This window comes from Agelaius tricolor, unplaced genomic scaffold (genome assembly GCF_023055355.1).
Source record: "Agelaius tricolor isolate 1412-34295 unplaced genomic scaffold, bAgeTri1.0.p SCAF_70, whole genome shotgun sequence".
Lineage (NCBI taxonomy): Eukaryota > Metazoa > Chordata > Aves > Passeriformes > Icteridae > Agelaius > Agelaius tricolor.
The window spans coordinates 1,044,883-1,062,226 of NW_027269330.1; the positions used below are offsets into that span (position 1 = coordinate 1,044,883).

Genomic DNA, 17,344 nt, shown 5'->3' on the forward strand with positions numbered 1-17,344 from the left:
ATGAGGGTCTCAGTGCCCCAAAATGAGGGTCTCAGTGCCCCAAAAATGAGAGTCTCACTGTCCCAAAATCAGGGTGTCAGTGCCCCAAAATGAGGGTCTCTGCCACAAAGCGAGGGTCTCAGCACCCCAAAATGAAGGTTTCAGTGTCCCAAACTGAGGGTCTCAAGTGCCCCAAAATGAAGGTCTCAGTGTCCCCAAAATGAAGGTTTCTGAGCCCCAAAATGAAGGTTTCTGAGCCCCAAATGAGCGTCTCAGTGCCCCAGAGTGAGGATTTCATGCCCCCAGAGCTGGAGCTGTCAGAACCCAAAGGGAGAAGGAAAAGCTTTGTGCTGTTTGAAGGCCCGGGCAGCGAGTCAGAAATGAGATTTTTTTTTGAGGGGTAAGATTTGAACTTCAGCGAGTCAGAAATGAGAATTTCTATTTTTTTTTTTGGTAAGATTTGAACTTTGAGAGGTCATAGAGGCTCAAAAGCACGGGAGACTGAACTCCCCCATCTGCAGCCTCGTCCAAATTCACCAACCCTGCTGCCAATTCGGGCAGCTCGGTTGCTCTCAGAAGTGCAAAGCACCCAAAAATGGGAGGAATGTGGGTTTTTTCCCCCCCTTTTGGCCTGGGATAGCAAACACTTGATCTGTTTAGAGAAATCAGCCAGTCTGTGTGTACGTGTGTGCCTATGGGGAGGAATGCAAATGTATGGAAATCAGCCACGGCCTCGCTTCCAAGAGTGGGATCTGCACTGGTGCTGGCTCAGAAATTGTGCTTGGATGCTCAGCTGGACCAAAACTGGATGGTTCATTCTGATTTTTAACCCCATATCATTTTGAGTAACTTTCACAGTTTTCATTGGTTTTGGTCATTTTCATAGCTTTCATCGTTTTTGGTCGTTATCATGGTCTTCATCGTTTTTGGTCATTGGCACAGTTTTTATCATTTTGTGTCGTTTTCGCAGTTTTCATTGGTTTTGGTAGTTTCAATAGTTTTCATCATTTTTGGTCATTGTCACAGTTCTCATAATTTTTGGTCATTTTCATAGGATGAAAGCTTTTGGTCATTTTCACAGTTATCGTTGGTTTTGGTCATTGTCACAGTTCTCATCATTTTTGGTCATTGTCAGAGTTCCCATTGGTTTTGGTCATTTTCAGTGTTTTCATTGTTTTTGGTAGTTTCAATACTTTTCATAATTTTGGTGATTCTCACTGTTTTCATAGTTTTTGGTCATTGTCACAGTTTTCATAATTTTTGGTAATTTTCGCAGTTATCATTATTTTTGCTCATCATTGTCCCAGATTTCCAGGTTTTTGCTCTCTGTCCCAGTGTCCCAGCAGTGGTGGCAGCCCCAGCCCCTCCTGCCCTGTCCCCTCCCCAGCAGAGCCTCCTGCTCCCCATCACTGCAGCCTTGCATGGCTGGGGCTCTGCAGAGCAAAATAAAAACACTGAGCTCATCACAGGAGGAAAACACAAGTGACAGGAACTGCTGTAAATATTTATAACTTCAGGGCCATTTAATGTGATTGAGATTTTCCCTTTCTGCATTTAAACGGCCAAGCTGTTGCTGGCTGGGACTGAATTTTTATTTTTATTTTTTATTTTATTTTTCTTTTTCTTTTTCTTTTTTTCTCTTTTTCTTCTTTTCCTTTTTATTCAATTTTTATTTTTTATTTGAATTTTTTATTTTTATTTTTTCATTTTAGTTTTATTTAATTATTATTTTAATTTTAACTTTAATTTTTTTTAAATTTAAAAATTTAAACTTAAATATTTTTATTATTTTAATTGAAATTTCATTTAAATTTAAACATTTACATTTCAATTATTTTTTATTTTTATATTTTTAATTTTTATTTTATTTAAATTTAAACTTAAATATTTTTATTATTTTAACTTAAATTTTATTTAAATTTAAAAATTTAAATTTCAATTATTTTTATTAGTTTTATTTTATTTTATTTAAATTTAAACTTAATTTTTTTAATTTTTTTTTTTTAACTCCCCGCTGTCCCTGCCCTCCCTTGGAAAGTCTCTGTTGCTCTTGGAGGCTCCGCTGGCAGCAGCTGCTGCCAAGCCCTGCATGCAAAGTTTCTGCATGAAATAATGGCCTCACACCCACAGCACTGAGATGGTTTCTATGGAAATATCCTGGAGCAGGCTGCAGCCTCTCCCTGCCTTATTAGAAACCTCAGTGAGCCATAGATCTGGGTGCTTATTTATATTTATAATTATATTTATAATTATATTTATAATTATATTTATATTTATATTTTTTATGTTTACTATTTCTTCTATTCATATATGTATGTATATATTTATATTTATATAAATATAATCATACATATATTTACATATATGTATTTATTGATATGTCTATATAAATATATATATTTATTTATGGTATATATCTATGTTTAGGTTTATTTTTTATATTTATATATTTTTATATTTATATATTTATATATTTATATTATTTTTATATTTATTTTTTATTTTATATTTATATAAATATTTATATAGTTGTTATTTTGTGTTTCTATATTTATATTCATGGCTTTATGTTTATTTTAATTTTCTATTTATATAAATCAAGACAGGATTTTTCAGAGAACACCACAGCTCCAGGCTGTCACTGGGGAGGTGTCCCAGCAGCACATCCGGCTGTTTTCTCCCGTGCCTTTGGGGAACAAAACACGAATTTATGATTCTCCTTCTCTTTCCTCCTTCCAGATCATCAAGGAGCCTCCCCCACCTCCCGCAGAAGACAGCGAGGTGAGCGACCCTGAGCCTGCTCTGTGTTTGGGACGGGGTTTTGGTCAGTGTCCTCAGGAAAAAGGGATTAAAGCACCTCGGGAAAGGTGATTAGAGCACCTCGGGAAAGGTGATTAATTGACCTCAGTGAAGGTGATTAATTAACCTCAGGAAAGGTGATTAATTGACCTCAGTGAAGGTGATTAATTGACCTCAGTGAAGGTGATTAATTGACCTCAGGGAAGGCGATCAAACCTGAGTTCCCAGGTGGGGAAGCGCAGCTCAGGCCACCCCTCCTCACTCAGGTGTGATTCACGCAGGGACAGCCCTTGGGCCTGTGTTTAACTCTGTTAAAATCTCGACTCAAAGATTTTCCACTTTGCTCTGGACAAATAGAAGATGGAGTTGATTGTCCATAATCCATTTGTTTTAGGCGTTGCAGACATCCCCCTCCCCTGCAGGAGGGATTGCAGCAGCAGCAGCAGGGTTACAGTTGGATTTTTTCCTTCTCACGAAATCCTTGGCCATAAAAGAAACAAAAAAAAAAAAAAAAACAAAAAAAAACCAACAAAAAAAGGAATTCTTGCATCAGCAGGTTTGGGAGCTGAAGGCCACAGGAGGAAGGAGAACGCACTGCACTCTAACAAGGAGGGGAAGCAGCTCTGCTCTCAGGGGTTTCACTGAACTCTGCTTCAGAGGCCCTGGGAGACTCTCACTGCTGGGCAAGGAAACCAGCACCAGCCAGGAACTGCCAATTAATTTCAGCTTCCTGGCCAGATTTCAGCTTCCTGGCCAGATTTCAGTTTCATGGCAAATTTCAGTTCTGTAGCCAATTTTCAGTTTCATGGCCAAATTTCAGCCTCATGGCCAATTTTCATTTTCACAGCCAAATTTCATTTTCACAGCCAAATTTCAGTTTCAGGCCAGATTTCAGTTTCACAGCCAAATTTCAGCCTGATGGCCGAATTTCAGTTTCACGTCTGTGTCTCGAGGATGAGCTCGGATGAGGCCGGGGTTGTTCAGGCTGGAGAGGAGAAGATCCTGGGGTCCCTTAGAGGCACCAAAGCCTTGAAAGGAACAGCAGGGCGTCCCCAGAGTGGCACCAAGGGGTGGCCATGGGGTTTGGGAAGGGCTCTGGGCTGGGAGAAGGGGCAGAAAGGATCCTGAGGGCAGCTGGGTTTCCCCTGTGCTCCCTCCACACTAAAACTCAGTGAGAAATCTCTCAACAGAGAAGGGAATTTCGTGCCGTGGCTCAGCCCTTGGTGCAGGCAGAGCTCTCCATAAATGCTGAATTCTGACAAAATTCAGGCACTGCAGAGACAACTGGGAAAATAATTATAAGGGTGGGGAGAGGGGGAAGCTGTCCAATTCTTTTTTTTTTTATTTTTTTTTTTTAATATCTGGCCAAATTTCGTTTGAGTTCCTACCCGGAGTGGTTCAGCCGTCCCTTGTGGAGCCTGAATTATCCTTGTGTTACCCACGGACGAGGTTCCCTCAGGTCAGGGTCACAGCATCCAGAGCCCAGCCTGGCCTCGGAGATAAACACAGATCTTTGTTTTCTGCAGCCCAGCACTCCTGGATCTGGCTCCCTGACTGTGAAATGCAGCTCTGTCCTGCTTCTCCTTGCTCCTTAAAAGAAACTCCAGCTCCATCCAAAGCAGATTGTGGGGCTGGGAAGGTGCCAAGTCCTGCACGGTCAATTCCCAGCATCCTCAAATGCTCTTGGATTTTCTTGGGCTGCTTTTGGAGCTGCAGCTCCTCAGGTGGAGGGAAACACAGCTGGGGCAGGCAGGGGGTGGGAATCCACCCCAAACCGGGGCGCTGGATGTGAAATTTGGGCTCGTTTTCCCTCCCATTCCCTGCTCCTCCCTCTCCCGGCCATTCCCAGTTCCCCCAGTGTGGTGGGCACACGGCCAGGCCTGCAGGACAGGGCTCTGGGGGCTCTTTTTGCATTGCAGAACCCCCCCTGCCCTCCCCTTGATGTAAACAGGCTCCTGCTGCAGCAAACTTGTGACTCCTTTGTTTGTGGGGCGTGCGGCTGCCCTGGGCTCGCAGGGCTTGTGGGGAAAATTTCCCAAACCTTGGTATTTCCTGTTGTGAGGAGTCCAGTCTGTGCCGAGCCGAGGGGAGAGAAAAGAGAATTGCTGAAGGAAAATATTTCCATGGCTTTGCTTCCACTTTTTTCTTTCTTTTTTTTTTTTTCTTTTTTTCCCTTTTTTTTTTCTTTTTTCCTTTTTTTTTTTTTCCCTTTTTTCTTCTTTTTTTTTTTCTTCTTTTTCTTTTTCCTTTTTTTTATTCTTTTTTTTTTTTTTTTTAAACACAAGAAAAATCCTCATGGAAAACATCACGCAGAGATCTCGAGTTCTGGATTTGCAGCAAAGAGCCTCAGCAGCCCTGAGGAGAGGAGCCTGGTGCTTGTGACCAGTTGTTCACCCTTCCCTTGGCTCAGGACACGTTTTGCAGCCCAGTTTCTTGTGTTTTGATAAACTGAAATGCTTTTGGTTGCCGTGAAAACCGGAGTTTTTCTTGGATTTTTTTTCTTCTTCCCCTCCTCACCACCACCACCCAGTTTTTCAGTTTTCCTGATGGGGAGTTTCAATTTCAAAGTATTTTTGGCTTTTCCAGTTTTGGAAAGCTCCTAAGTTTTGGAGTTTAGCCAAATCCCTGTGAAAAATTAAAGAAAGGAGAAGAAAAAAGAGAGAGGGACCATTTTTCTTTTCTCTCCACGTTTTTCACAGGAAATACTTCACGTTTTTGATGAACTCTGCTTTTCTGCTTTGCCAGTTCACAGCCTGAACTGTAGAAATTAAAGGGAAAGGCTCTGTTAAGTGCACACTCTGACCTGGCAGAGGATTTAAAACACCTTGAATTTCGCTGGAGCTTTAGCAGGCTCATTTTAAATAAACTGAGGGGAATTTTCTTGATGTGTTAAGTCACCCAAATGTGAATGTCACCATGGGATGCTGCAGCGAGCAAGGGCAGGACACACAATTTAAATCTCATTTTTCACACACACACACAAGCCACATGGGCTCCCATGGGCAGCTGCTCCAGGTGCATTACAGGAGTTAATTGCATTTTTGTGACTTTAGGGCTGAGAAACCCCAAAACCTCATTCCTGCTGGAGCTGGGCTGTCCCTTCCACGTGCTGGTGTTGATACACACGTTGTCCTTTCACGAGTGTCCATGCTCTGCAAAAGAACAGGGCACAGACCAGAACCTGGCCTGAACCAGGACAAGGCAGCCTGGGACTGCTCATCCCTTCCCATCCCTGCTCATTCCTGCTCATTCCCATCCCTGCTCATTCCTGCTCATTCCCATCCCTGCTCATTCCTGCTCATTCCCATCCCTGCTCATTCCTGCTCATTCCCATCCCTGCTCATTCCCTGCTCATTCCTTCCAATCCCTCCTCATTCCCATCCCTGCTCATCCCTTCCCATCCCTGCTCATTCCCTGCTCATCCCTGCTCATTCCCTGCTCATCCCTTCCCATCCCTGCTCATCCCTTCCCATCCCTGCTCATCCCTTCCCATCCCTCCTCATTCCCATCCCTGTTCATTCCTTCCCATCCCTGCTCATCCCTTCCCATCCCTGCTCATTCCCTGCTCATCCCTGCTCATTCCTGCTCATTCCCATCCCTGCTCATTCCCTGCTCATTCCTTCCAATCCCTCCTCATTCCCATCCCTGCTCATTCCTTCCCATCCCTGCTCATTCCCTGCTCATTCCTTCCCATCCCTTCCCATCCCTGCTCACCCCTTTCCATCCCTGCTCATTCCTTTCTATCCATTTCCATCCTTGCTCATCCCTTCCCATTCCTTTCTATCCCTGCTCATCCATTTCCATCCCTGTTCATTCCCTTCCATCCCTTCCCATCCCTGCTCATTCCTTCCCATCTCTGCTCATTCCCATCCCTGCTCATTCCTTCCCATCCCTGCTCATTCCCTGCTCATTCCTTCCCATCCCTTCCATCTCCTCCCATCCCTGCTCATCCTTCCCATCCCAAAATCTCATTCTTTTCAAAGCCTGCTCATTCCCTCCCATCCCTGCTGGCTCCCCTGGCAGCTGCAGCCCTGCTCTGTTTTGCAGGAGGAGGATGATGATGGGCTGCCCAAGAAGAAGTGGCCAACAGTGGATGCCTCTTACTACGGAGGGCGAGGCGTGGGCGGCATCAAGCGGATGGAGGTGAGGAGAGCCCAGCAGGGCACCCAGGGCCAGGCACAGCCCTCCTGAGGCTTTCAGGAGCCCAAATCATTTTTGTGCGGGAATATTGAGGAGGCAAACACAGATTCCTGGAGTTTAGCAACGTCCTGGTCCATGCCTGCGACACAGGGCAGCGCTGCCACACAAATTAGCAGGAGATGGTTTTAGTTCTCTTGAAAAGCTCCTCCACTGCCACATTTCTCATAAACCACCATGAAGGACGAGCTGAAAATTTGGGCTGCAGTCTAGAAACAAACCTGTGCATTGCTGTTCAGCTGGGGACACCCAGAGGCAGGGCTGCTCCTGCAGCAGGGGTGGCACAGCCTGATCCTGACCCTGATCCTGACCCTGATCCTGACCTTGATCCTGACCCTGATCCTGACCCTGGTTCTGACCCTGATCCTGACCCTGATCCTGACCCTGGTTCTGACCCTGGTTCTGACCCTGGTTCTGACCCTGATCCTGATCCTGGCCTTGGCCCTGGCCCTGGCCCTGACCCTGATCCTGGCCCTGACCCTGATCCTGCCCCTAATCCTGATCCTAACCCTGATCTTGACCCTGGTTCTGCCCCTGATCCTGACCTTGATCCTGATTCTGATCCTGGCCTTGGCCCTGGCCCTGATCCTGATTCTGCCCCTAATCCTGATCCTGACCCTGGTCCTGATCCTGATCCTGATCCCAATCCTGACCCTGACTCTGATCCTGCCCCTGATCCTAACCCTGACCCTGATCCTGACCCTGATTCTGCCCCTAATCCTGATCCCAATCCCAATCCCATCCCTGACCCTGACCCTGCCCCTGACCCCGACCCCGATCCTGCCCCCATCCCGGCCCTGCTCCCCGGTTCCAGGTGCGCTGGGGTGAGAAGGGCTCCACGGAGGAAGGTGCCAAGCTGGAGAAGGCCAAGAACGCCCGTGTGAAGATGCCCGAGCAGGAGTTCGAGTTCCCCGAGCCCAGGAGCCTGGGCAGCAGCACCCGCCGGGCCTCGGCCCCGCAGAGGTGGTACTCGCCCATCAAGGTGAGCCGGGGCACCGGCAGAACCTTTTGTTGAAATGACATTTAAAATGTATTTCCCAGCCCCTCCAGCACTGCCAGGGCGGATCCCAGGTGGATCCCAGGTGGAGCCCAGCCCCTCCTGCACTGCCAGGGGAAGCTCAGGTGGATCCCAGGTGGATCCCAGGTGGATCCCAGGTGGATCCCAGCCACCCCAGCACTGCCAGGGGAAGCTCAGGTGGATCCCAGGTGGATCCCAGGTGGATCCCAGCCACCCCAGCACTGCCTGGCCGTGTGTCCCTGTCCCTTCTCCAGCCCCTGACCCTCCAGTCCCACCTGGGCTCACAGACAGCTCCAAAGGTGCCTGTGCCTGACCCCAGCAGGTCTCAGGAGCACTGGGGTAACTCAGGGTCAGTGCAGGGCTGAGTTCACCATGAATTCAGAGGAAATTCCAGGGCTGGAGCCGTGCACTCCCTCGTTTGTCATCTGCCCCGAGTGTTTCTTCTCTCTGGGCTTCAGATCCAGCAGGATTCGAGGCTTTGTTTGCCTTCAGACCTTGCATATCATTTTTTTTTTTCCTGCAAGTGACCTTGTGCTGGAGCTGTGGAGGAGCTCCAGACACGGAGCCCCAGCCCATCCGTGGAGAGCACAGAGGGTTTCTGCTTCCAGGAGAAAGCTTTGCCATCCCCTGTCTCCAGCCATCATCCTTTCCATGATGCACACTCCCTCTCTTCCACCCAGATGTCTCACAGGCTCCCAGAGATGGAGCTCTTGGCTTTCCCCAAGAAACCATGGCAGGCTCTTGGAAATTGGGACTGCAGAGTAAAGAGGAATTTTTTTTTTTTTTTTAATTTTTTAAAATTTGTTCCATGGAAAGTTGTCGCTTTGCCTCTGGTTTCCTGAAGGAGAAATGGAAGGAAAAGGTGCTCATTTCTAGAGCTGTCAGGGTGGACAGGAGATCAAGGGCTCCCAGCAGCTCTGCTGCAGGGGGAGGATGGCTTGGAGCTCAAGGGGTGGTTTCCCTCAGCTCTGAGGAGTTCTGGGTCCAAATGCAGAAGGATCTGACAGAGAAGTTTCTTGCCTCTCCCTTTGAGAATCCCAGACTTTCCTGGCTCTCACCTTGGGAAGTTTTCCCCCCACATCCTCTGGAAACGAGTTCCATGCAGTCATTTCTCATGTCTGCCTCCACCCCTGCGAGCCCCAGCTCAGCTCTGGGCTGAGCAGCAGGATGGAGACCCCAGAGGGGAATTCTGGATCCCTGGAAAGGGAACAGGAGCATTCTGCCCCATGGAAGGGAGTCTTGGTCAGACCCCAGGCATCTGGGCTCACACAGGAGCCCCCAAACACCCCAAATGTGAACTGTGCCCCTCACAGGCCTGGGGATCCCACCCAGAGCAGGGGAATCAGCTCGGGGTGAGGACACCGAGCCCTTCCCCAGCCCCTCTGACACGCCCAGCTCACATTTCCACCCTCAGTCCTGGCCCAGGACACTCACACAGACATTTCTGTCCTCGCTGGGGATTTATAATCCTCATTTCCAGGAAGGAGGGCTGGTACCTGTCACACACCTGAGGGCTGTTACCTGTCACACGCCTGATGCTGTTATCACACACACCTGATGCTGTTACCTGTCACACACCTGATGCTGTTACCTGTCACACACGAGGGCTGTTACCTGTCACACACCTGAGGGCTGTTACCTGTCACACACCTGATGCTGTTATCACACACACCTGATGCTGTTACCTGTCACACACATGACAGATCTGTCACACACCTGATGCTGTTACCTGTCACACACCTGATGCTGTTACCTGTCACACACATGACAGGTCTGTCACACACTTGATGCTGTTATCACACACACCTGATGCTGTTACCTGTCACACACATAACAGATCTGTCACACACCTGATGCTGTTACCTGTCACACACGACCAGGGCAGGCCAAACCCCCCGTTTGTGTCCCCCCAGGGCAAGCTGGACGCGCTCTGGGTGCTGCTGAGGAAGGGCTACGACCGCGTGTCCGTGATGCGCCCGCAGCCCGGGGACAAGGTAAGGGACTGCAGAGCCCGACGGCACTGCCACCTCCCTGCCACCTCCCCTGTCAGCACCGCCACCTCCCTGCCACCCCCCCGTCACCTCTGTCACCTCCTCTGTCACCTCTGCCAGCCCTGTCTGCCCTGCCACCTCCTCTGCCACCTCTGATCTCCTCTGTCACCTCCTGTGTCACCTCTGTCACCTCTGATCACCTTTGCCACCTCTGTCACCTCTGCCAGCCCTGCCACCTCCTCTGTCACCTCCTCTGCCACCTCTGATCACCCCTGTCCCTCTGTCACTCTGCCAGCTCTGCCATCCCTGTCTCTCTGTCCCCCCTGTCCCCTCTGGGTTTGGCTGCTGTGCTCTGCAGCCCCTGGCAGAGCCCTGGGGTCACCAGCAGAGGGTCCCGGATGGTCCCAGAGGGTCCCAGAGGGTCCCAGATGGTCCCAGAGGGTCCCAGAGGGTCCCAGAGGGTCCCGGATGGTCCCAGATGGCCCCGGATGGTCCCAGAGGGTCCCGGATGGTCCCAGATGGTCCCAGAGGGTCCTGGATGGCCCTGGATTGTCCCAGAGGGTCCCAGATGGTCCCAGATGGCCCCAGATGGCCCCAGAGGGTCCCGGATGGCCCCAGATGGTTCCAATATCCCGAGGCGCTGAGGTCACACGGGATTCCTGCGGTCCCCTGGTGTTTTCAGCAGACTGGCTTTGCATTCCTGTCAGCATTAACGGGGTTATTTTCGTATCACAAATAGAGAGGTGATGTAAGAGATGCATTTTTAGGGAATTTTATCACTTTTCTAATGGAACACAGGAGCCCTTATTCGTGCAAATTGCCCACAGGACCCAAACAATTCCTGTTTCTCTGCAGTGCCAGCTGCACTTCATTGAGAATTGTTGCTCTGTCAGGAATTTATGAGGTTTTCAAAACGTGTTTCAAGCTCAGAGCTGGCCAGGAGCTCCTCAATCAGGGACCAGACTGGGGTTTAATTTGTTATTGCATTGCATAAATTGCATTTTCATTTTGTGCTTGAATAGGTGAATGCAGATAGAGAAGGGTGTAAAGAGAGCAAAGGTACAACAAATAATGTGTAGAGACTTGTCCTACCCAAATTCATGAAGATTCATGGAAAAGAGGGGTTTTTTGGAAGTTTACTGGTGGAATCTCACCACTGTAAAATTTTCTTTTCAGTCCTTCTTTGTTTCTTTGAATAACCTATATTATATATTATATATTATATATTATATATTATATATTATATATTATATATTATATATTATATATTATATATTATATTATTCCTCAAATGCTGTGGGAATTATTCCTCACCAAATGCTGTGGGAATTATTCCTCACCAAAATATTCCTGACCAAACACAGAAGGAATTATTCCTGACCAAAAGCTCTGGGAATTATTCCTCACCAAACACTGTGGGAATTATTCTGATTTTGGGCTGTTCAGGGCTCTGTGAAATCTCTGATTTTGGGTTTTTTGGAGCCCTTTTCCCTCCCAGGCAGATGTTTCCCCCCATGCACAGCTGGCAGAGCTGTCTGGGGCTCTCTGTCAGGGACAGAGGATGCAGGGCTGGGCAGGGCATTCAAAACCTGCAAAAATCCCCCAAAAATCTGCTCCATTTGGCTTTTTTTTTTTTTTTCCACCAGGAAAAACATTTACTTTGGGAGAGGAAAGAGTAAAACACAAAATGAGCTCGTGCTCAGCAGGCCAAAAGTAAAGAAAGGATCCAGAAATGCTCTGGTGCCTTTGGGGATGATTTCATATCCAAAGGAATGAATCCATGATACAGTAATGCTGATTCTGACATCTGAGTATTTACAGTGGGATCTTTTGCAGGTGGAGCTTGTGAGGGGGAAAAAAAAAAGAGAAAATAACAGCTCAGAGGGCAAAGGTTTTGTTTAAAACTGTACAACAAACTGTAGCTTAGCACCAAAGAGCAAGAATAGCAATTTGCTGGCTCCTGAGGAGCCCTGGAGTGTGGAGACAGCCTGAGGGGGAGTGGGGGCACTTCAGGAACAGTTCTGAGCAGGAAAATGGCCCAGCCAAGCTAAAGTTCCCTGAGCCTGGTAAAGGGTGGGGTGGGAAGCTCTGAGAGCTCCGTGCCATGCAGGGTGGTGGAGGCAACGTTCCCATCTCTTCTTCATCCTGAAAACCCCTCGGACCACGGTCACAGGCAAGGGTGGGACGGTCTGAGAGGTGCCAGCCATGGCATGGGGATGGCCAGGGGTGGGACAGGGGCGTCTGTGAGGTTCCTGGTACACCATGGGGATGGCCAGAGGTGGGACAGGGGCGTCTGTGAGGTTCCTGGTACACCATGGTGGTGGTCAGGGGTGGGACAGGGGCGTCTGTGAGGCTCCTGGTACACCATGGGGATGGCCAGAGGTGGGACAGGGGCGTCTGTGAGGTTCCTGGTACACCATGGTGGTGGCCAGGGCTGGGACGGGAAGGTCTGAGAGGTCCCAGCTGTGCCATGGTGGTGACCAAGGGTGGGACAGGGGGGTCTCTGAGCTCCATCCCATGCCATGGTGGTGGGACAGGGTGGTGGGACAGGGGGGTCTGTAGGTCCATCCCATGCCATGGTGGTGCCAGGGCTGGGATGGGGTGGCCTGTGAGGTCCCAGCTGGGCCATGGTGGTGGTCAGGGGTGGGATGGGAAGGTCTGAGAGCTCCATCCCATGCCAGGGTGGTGGCCAAAGGTGGGATGGGAAGGTGACCGTGGCTCCATCCCCTGCCGTGACGGTGACAATTACTGATTCCTGCCCCAGTAACTCCCCCCCCCCGCTCCTGCTCTCCGTTCCAGGGCCGCTGCATCAACTTCACGCGGGTGAAGAACGCGGAGGCGCCCCCCAAGTACCCCCTGAACAACTCCTACCCCTGCGCCCCGCCCCCCGCGCCCATCTACACCCCCCCCGGCCCCGCCCCCATCTACAGCCCCCCTCCCCCCAGCTCCCCCCACGCCCCCTCCCCCTCCTCCACGCTGCCCCCGCTGCCCCCCCCGCCCCAGGCCCCGCCCCCCGCCCGGGCCCCGCCCCCGTCCCGGCCCCCGCCCCGCCCCACGGCCTGAGGGGTCCCCCCCGTACCCCCGGGGCTCTCTCGGTACTGTACCCCCCCCCCCCCAATATCCCATCCCTGCCCTGGGACAGCGCAGCAGCTCCGCCCCCCCCCGTCCCGGCCTCTTCTGGAACCTTCTCCCCTCTCTGCACCCCCCCCGAGCATCAGTGCCACCAACGCCGGGAGCCACAGCAGCCACCGAGAGCCCCGAGCCACCCCTGGGTCCCCTGTGCCACCACGGGACGCTCTGCAGGACGGCACATCTGGCACACCTGGGCATGCCTGGCACACCTGGGAACACCTGGGCACACCTGGTACACCTGGCACACCTGTACACCTGTACACCTGGGCATGCCTGGGTACACCTGGGCACACCTGGGCACACCTGGGCACACCTGGTACACCTGGCACACCTGTACACCTGTACACCTGTACACCTGGGCATGCCTGGGTACACCTGGGCACACCTGGGCACACCTGGGCACACCTGGTACACCTGGCACACCTGTACACCTGGGCATGCCTGGCACACCTGGGCACACCTGGCTCATCTGGACACCTGGATGCACCTGGGCACCTGGAGACCTGAGCTCACCTGGGCACACCTGGACATCTGGGCTCACCTGGGCCCCTGGCAGACCTGGGCACACCTGGACACCTGGATGTCTGGCACACCTGGCATACCTGGACACACCTGGCACACCTGGGCACCTGGCATGCCTGGACACCTGGGATTTTGGGGAGGGGTTTGGGTGGTTTTGTTTTGCTTTCTTTTCCTTTCCTGAACAAGTAGCAGCTGCCTGCCCTGCTCTGGATGAGGAGGAGCCGTGTGCTCCCCCTGCTCAGCCCTCATCATCCTCACTGCCAGGAAATGCACTGGCTGCATTTCTGCTGCCCCCTGCTCTGCCCAGAGCATCCCCTGCCTCCTGCAGCCCCCCGAGCCCAAGGGATCCCCAGAGCCCCAGCAGCTCTCACAAAACTCCCTCTGGAAATGCCCCAGCAGAGAAATCACCTTTGTAGCTGCAGCTCTGTCAATAGCAAAGGTTCTCACCTTGGTTTTTACCAGGCACAGAAATGCTTTTGGAAATACCAGTTCTAGCTTTTGTAGCAAAACAAGGGGGGGGGGGGGGGTGGGAAAGGAAAAAACTCTCAAGGAGGAAAGGGAGTGGAGGAAAGAGACTCAGTGGAGACCTGCCCTGGCCCCTTTGGGCAAGGGGAGCAGGGAACCCCTGGCAGAGGCTCTGGGCGCCTCCCTCCCTCTGCCAGGTCAGGTGAGACAAAGCTGTGAGTCCTGAGGAGCTGGGGCTGGGCTCCCTTTGAGCCCTGCTCTGTGTGCAGGCCCTGATCCCCTGTGCTCCCCTGATCCCCTGATCCCCTGCTCTGTGTGCAGGCCGTGCTCCCCTGATCCCCTGTGCTCCCCTGATCCCCCGTTCTCTCTGTGCTCCCCTGATCCCCTGTTCTCCCTGTGCTCCCCTGTTCTCCCTGTGCTCCCCTGATCCCCTGTTCTCCCTGGGCTCCCTTTGAGCCCTGCTCTGTGTGCAGGCTGGGCTTCCCTGATCCCCTGTTCTCCCCTGATCCCCCGTTCTCTCTGTGCTCCCCTGATCCCCTGTTCTCCCTGTGCTCCCCTGTTCTCCCTGTGCTCCCCTGATCCCCTGTTCTCCCTGTGCTCCCCTGTTCTCCCTGTGCTCCCCTGATCCCCCTGTGCTCCCCTGATCCCCTGTTCTCCCTGGGCTCCCTTTGAGCCCTGCTCTGTGTGCAGGCTGTGCTCCCCTGATCCCCTGATCCCCCGTTCTCTCTGGGCTCCCCTGTTCTCCCTGTGCTCCCCTGATCCCCTGGGCTCCCCTGTGCTTCCCTGATCCCCTGATCCCCCGTTCTCTCTGGGCTCCCCTGTTCTCCCTGTTCTCCCCGTGCCCCCTTTGAGCCCTGCTCTGTGTGCAGGCAGCACGGAGCAGCCCCTGAGCCCCCTGTGCTGCTCCCCCACCCCATTGTCCCAGTTCCTGCCCCCCCCGGGCACTGCCAGGGGCAGGGGAAGCTCAGAGCCCCCCACTCCACACGAGCTGGGGTGAGATCCCTCATGGATGGATGGGATCTGGTCAGGCAAAGAGCTCCTGGCTTTGGCTTGGTTTGGTTGGTCTGATTCGGTTGGTTGGGTTTGGTTGGTTTGGTTTGGATTGGTTTGGTTGGGTTTGGTTTGGATTGGTTTGATTTGGATTGGATTGGTTGGTTTGGTTGGGTTGGGTTTGGTTTGGATTGGTTTGGTCTGGTTTGGTTGCTTTGGTTGGGTTTGGTTTGGATTGGATTGGATTGGTTGGTTTGGTTGGGTTGGGTTTGGTCTGGTTTGGTTGGTATGGTTGGGTTCGGTTGCTTTGGTCTGGTTTGGTGTGGTTGGATTTGGTCTGGTTTGGTTGGGTTGGGTTTGGTTGCTTTGGTTGCTTTGGTTTAGTTGGTATGGTTGCTTTGGTTTGGTTTGGTGTGATTTGGTCTGGTTAGGTCTGGTTTGGTTGGGTCTGGTTTGTCTTGGTGTGGTTGGGTTAGTTTTGGTTTTGTTGATTTGGTTGGGTTTGGTCTGGTCTGGTTTGCTTTGGATTGGTTTGGTTGGGTTTGGTCTGCTTTGGATTAGTCTGGTTTGGTTTGGATTGGTTTGGATTGGTCTGGTTTGCTTTGCTGTGATTTGGTCTGGTGTGGTCGGGTTTGGTTGGGTTGGGTTTGGTCTGGTTTGGTCGGGTTTGGTTGGGTTGGGTTTGGTCGGGTTTGGTTGGGTTTGGTTGAGTCTGGTCTGGTTTGCTGTGATTTGGTCTGGTTTGGTCGGGTTTGGTTTGGTCTGGTTTGCTGTGATTTGGTTGGGTTTGTTTGAGTTTGGTCTGGTCTGGTCTGGTTTGGTTGAGTCTGGTTTGGTCTGGTTTGCTGTGATTTGGTCTGGTTTGGTTGAGTCTGGTTTGGTCTGGTTTGGTTGGGTTTGGTCTGGTCTGGTCTGGTTTGGTTGAGTCTGGTTTGGTCTGGTTTGCTGTGATTTGGTCTGGTTTGGTTGAGTCTGGTCTGGTTTGGTTGGGTTTGGTCGGGTTTGGTTGGGTTTGGTCTGGTCTGGTCTGGTTTGGTTGAGTCTGGTCTGGTTTGCTGTGATTTGGTCTGGTTTGGTTGAGTCTGGTCTGGTTTGCTGTGATTTGTTCCACCATGGAAGGTGTGAAACCTGGGACCGTGTAACACAGGATCCCTGTCCCCCACAGATCCTCAGCATTTCAAAAATGTTTGGGGGGGAATTTGATTTTCCACAAGACAGCGTTGAGAATTTTATTTTTATAGTGTTGGTTAGCCAATAAGGGGGTTAATTAATTGGTTAATTAACCAATAAACCTCCTGCTGGGGGAAATGTAAAAGCTGTGTATTCTCCATGGCATTTTTGCAGATGTACATAGAAATTCTCATTCTCCCCAAACTAAGGGAAAAAACCCCAACCCCTGCAGATTTAAAGAAGCAAAATAAAGCCTAGATCAGGCTAGGAAAAATCAGAATTTTCAAATGCTCCCTTTGTAATCATCCAGTTTAAGAATGAAAAACAAGCTCCAAATTTTTGTTGTACATATTGTTGCTGCATGCTTACCATATGTTAGATGGAAGCATTTCCCATCCCTTGTGGATAAAAGAACATTTTTCAAGTTGTAGTAAATTATTATAAAGCCAATGACATTTCATGGCATGTTATCGTATCAAGCTGTGCTTGTTGTATTTTTTTCTTTATGGTTGTATTGCTTTTTTTTTTTTATATATATATATATATATAAATGTACAAATATTTCCTGTAGTGACGAGCACCTGTTTTACATGGCATTAACTGGGGCAGGGCATTTCTGCACCTGGATCTGGCTGGAAAAAAACCCCACAATTCTGCAGAAGATAGGATTTGGTGACCCACAAAAACCAAACCAGAGCCTATCTGGGGTGAATTTTGTGTTTGGTTTGAATTTAGGAGGGAATTGTCCCACGTGAGGGTGGGGATGGAATTCCACATCCCTGGATATGTCCCCAAGGCCAAGCTGGAGCCACCTGGGACAGAAAAGTGTCCCTGGCACGGCAGGGCTGGCACCAGGTGGGCTTTAAGGTCCCTCCCCACCCATTTTGGGGCGCTGTGATTTAGGCCCAGCCCAAACCTGGCTGCAGGAACAGCTCCCACAAATCCCTCAGGCGCCTTTAGAAGCCCCCACTCCGCTTTTGCTGGACCCCGAAGATGAATTTGGGGACTCCACTGAAGGCTGGGGGTGAAACCTTGCTGCAGGATCCCAGCCAGCTGCCAATTAATGCCAATTAATGCCAAT

At 50.7% G+C, this 17,344-nt stretch overlaps 1 protein-coding gene across 3 annotated transcripts in view; it reads left to right on the plus strand.

Moving 5' to 3' along the window:
* Nucleotides 1-14,158, plus strand: part of ANTXR1 (ANTXR cell adhesion molecule 1) — a 46,369-nt gene extending 32,211 nt beyond the window's left edge. The window contains exons 14-18 of one of the 3 annotated variants that reach the window (XM_071417794.1): nt 2,719-2,760; nt 6,826-6,921; nt 7,790-7,957; nt 9,907-9,987; nt 12,784-14,158. In XM_071417794.1, the coding sequence (XP_071273895.1) occupies nt 2,719-2,760; nt 6,826-6,921; nt 7,790-7,957; nt 9,907-9,987; nt 12,784-13,047 (651 nt within the window). In that variant the 3' untranslated portion in view covers nt 13,048-14,158. The other 2 variants (XM_071417795.1, XM_071417797.1) reach the window with 2 other exon arrangements.
* Nucleotides 14,159-17,344: the final 3,186 nt, after the last annotated feature.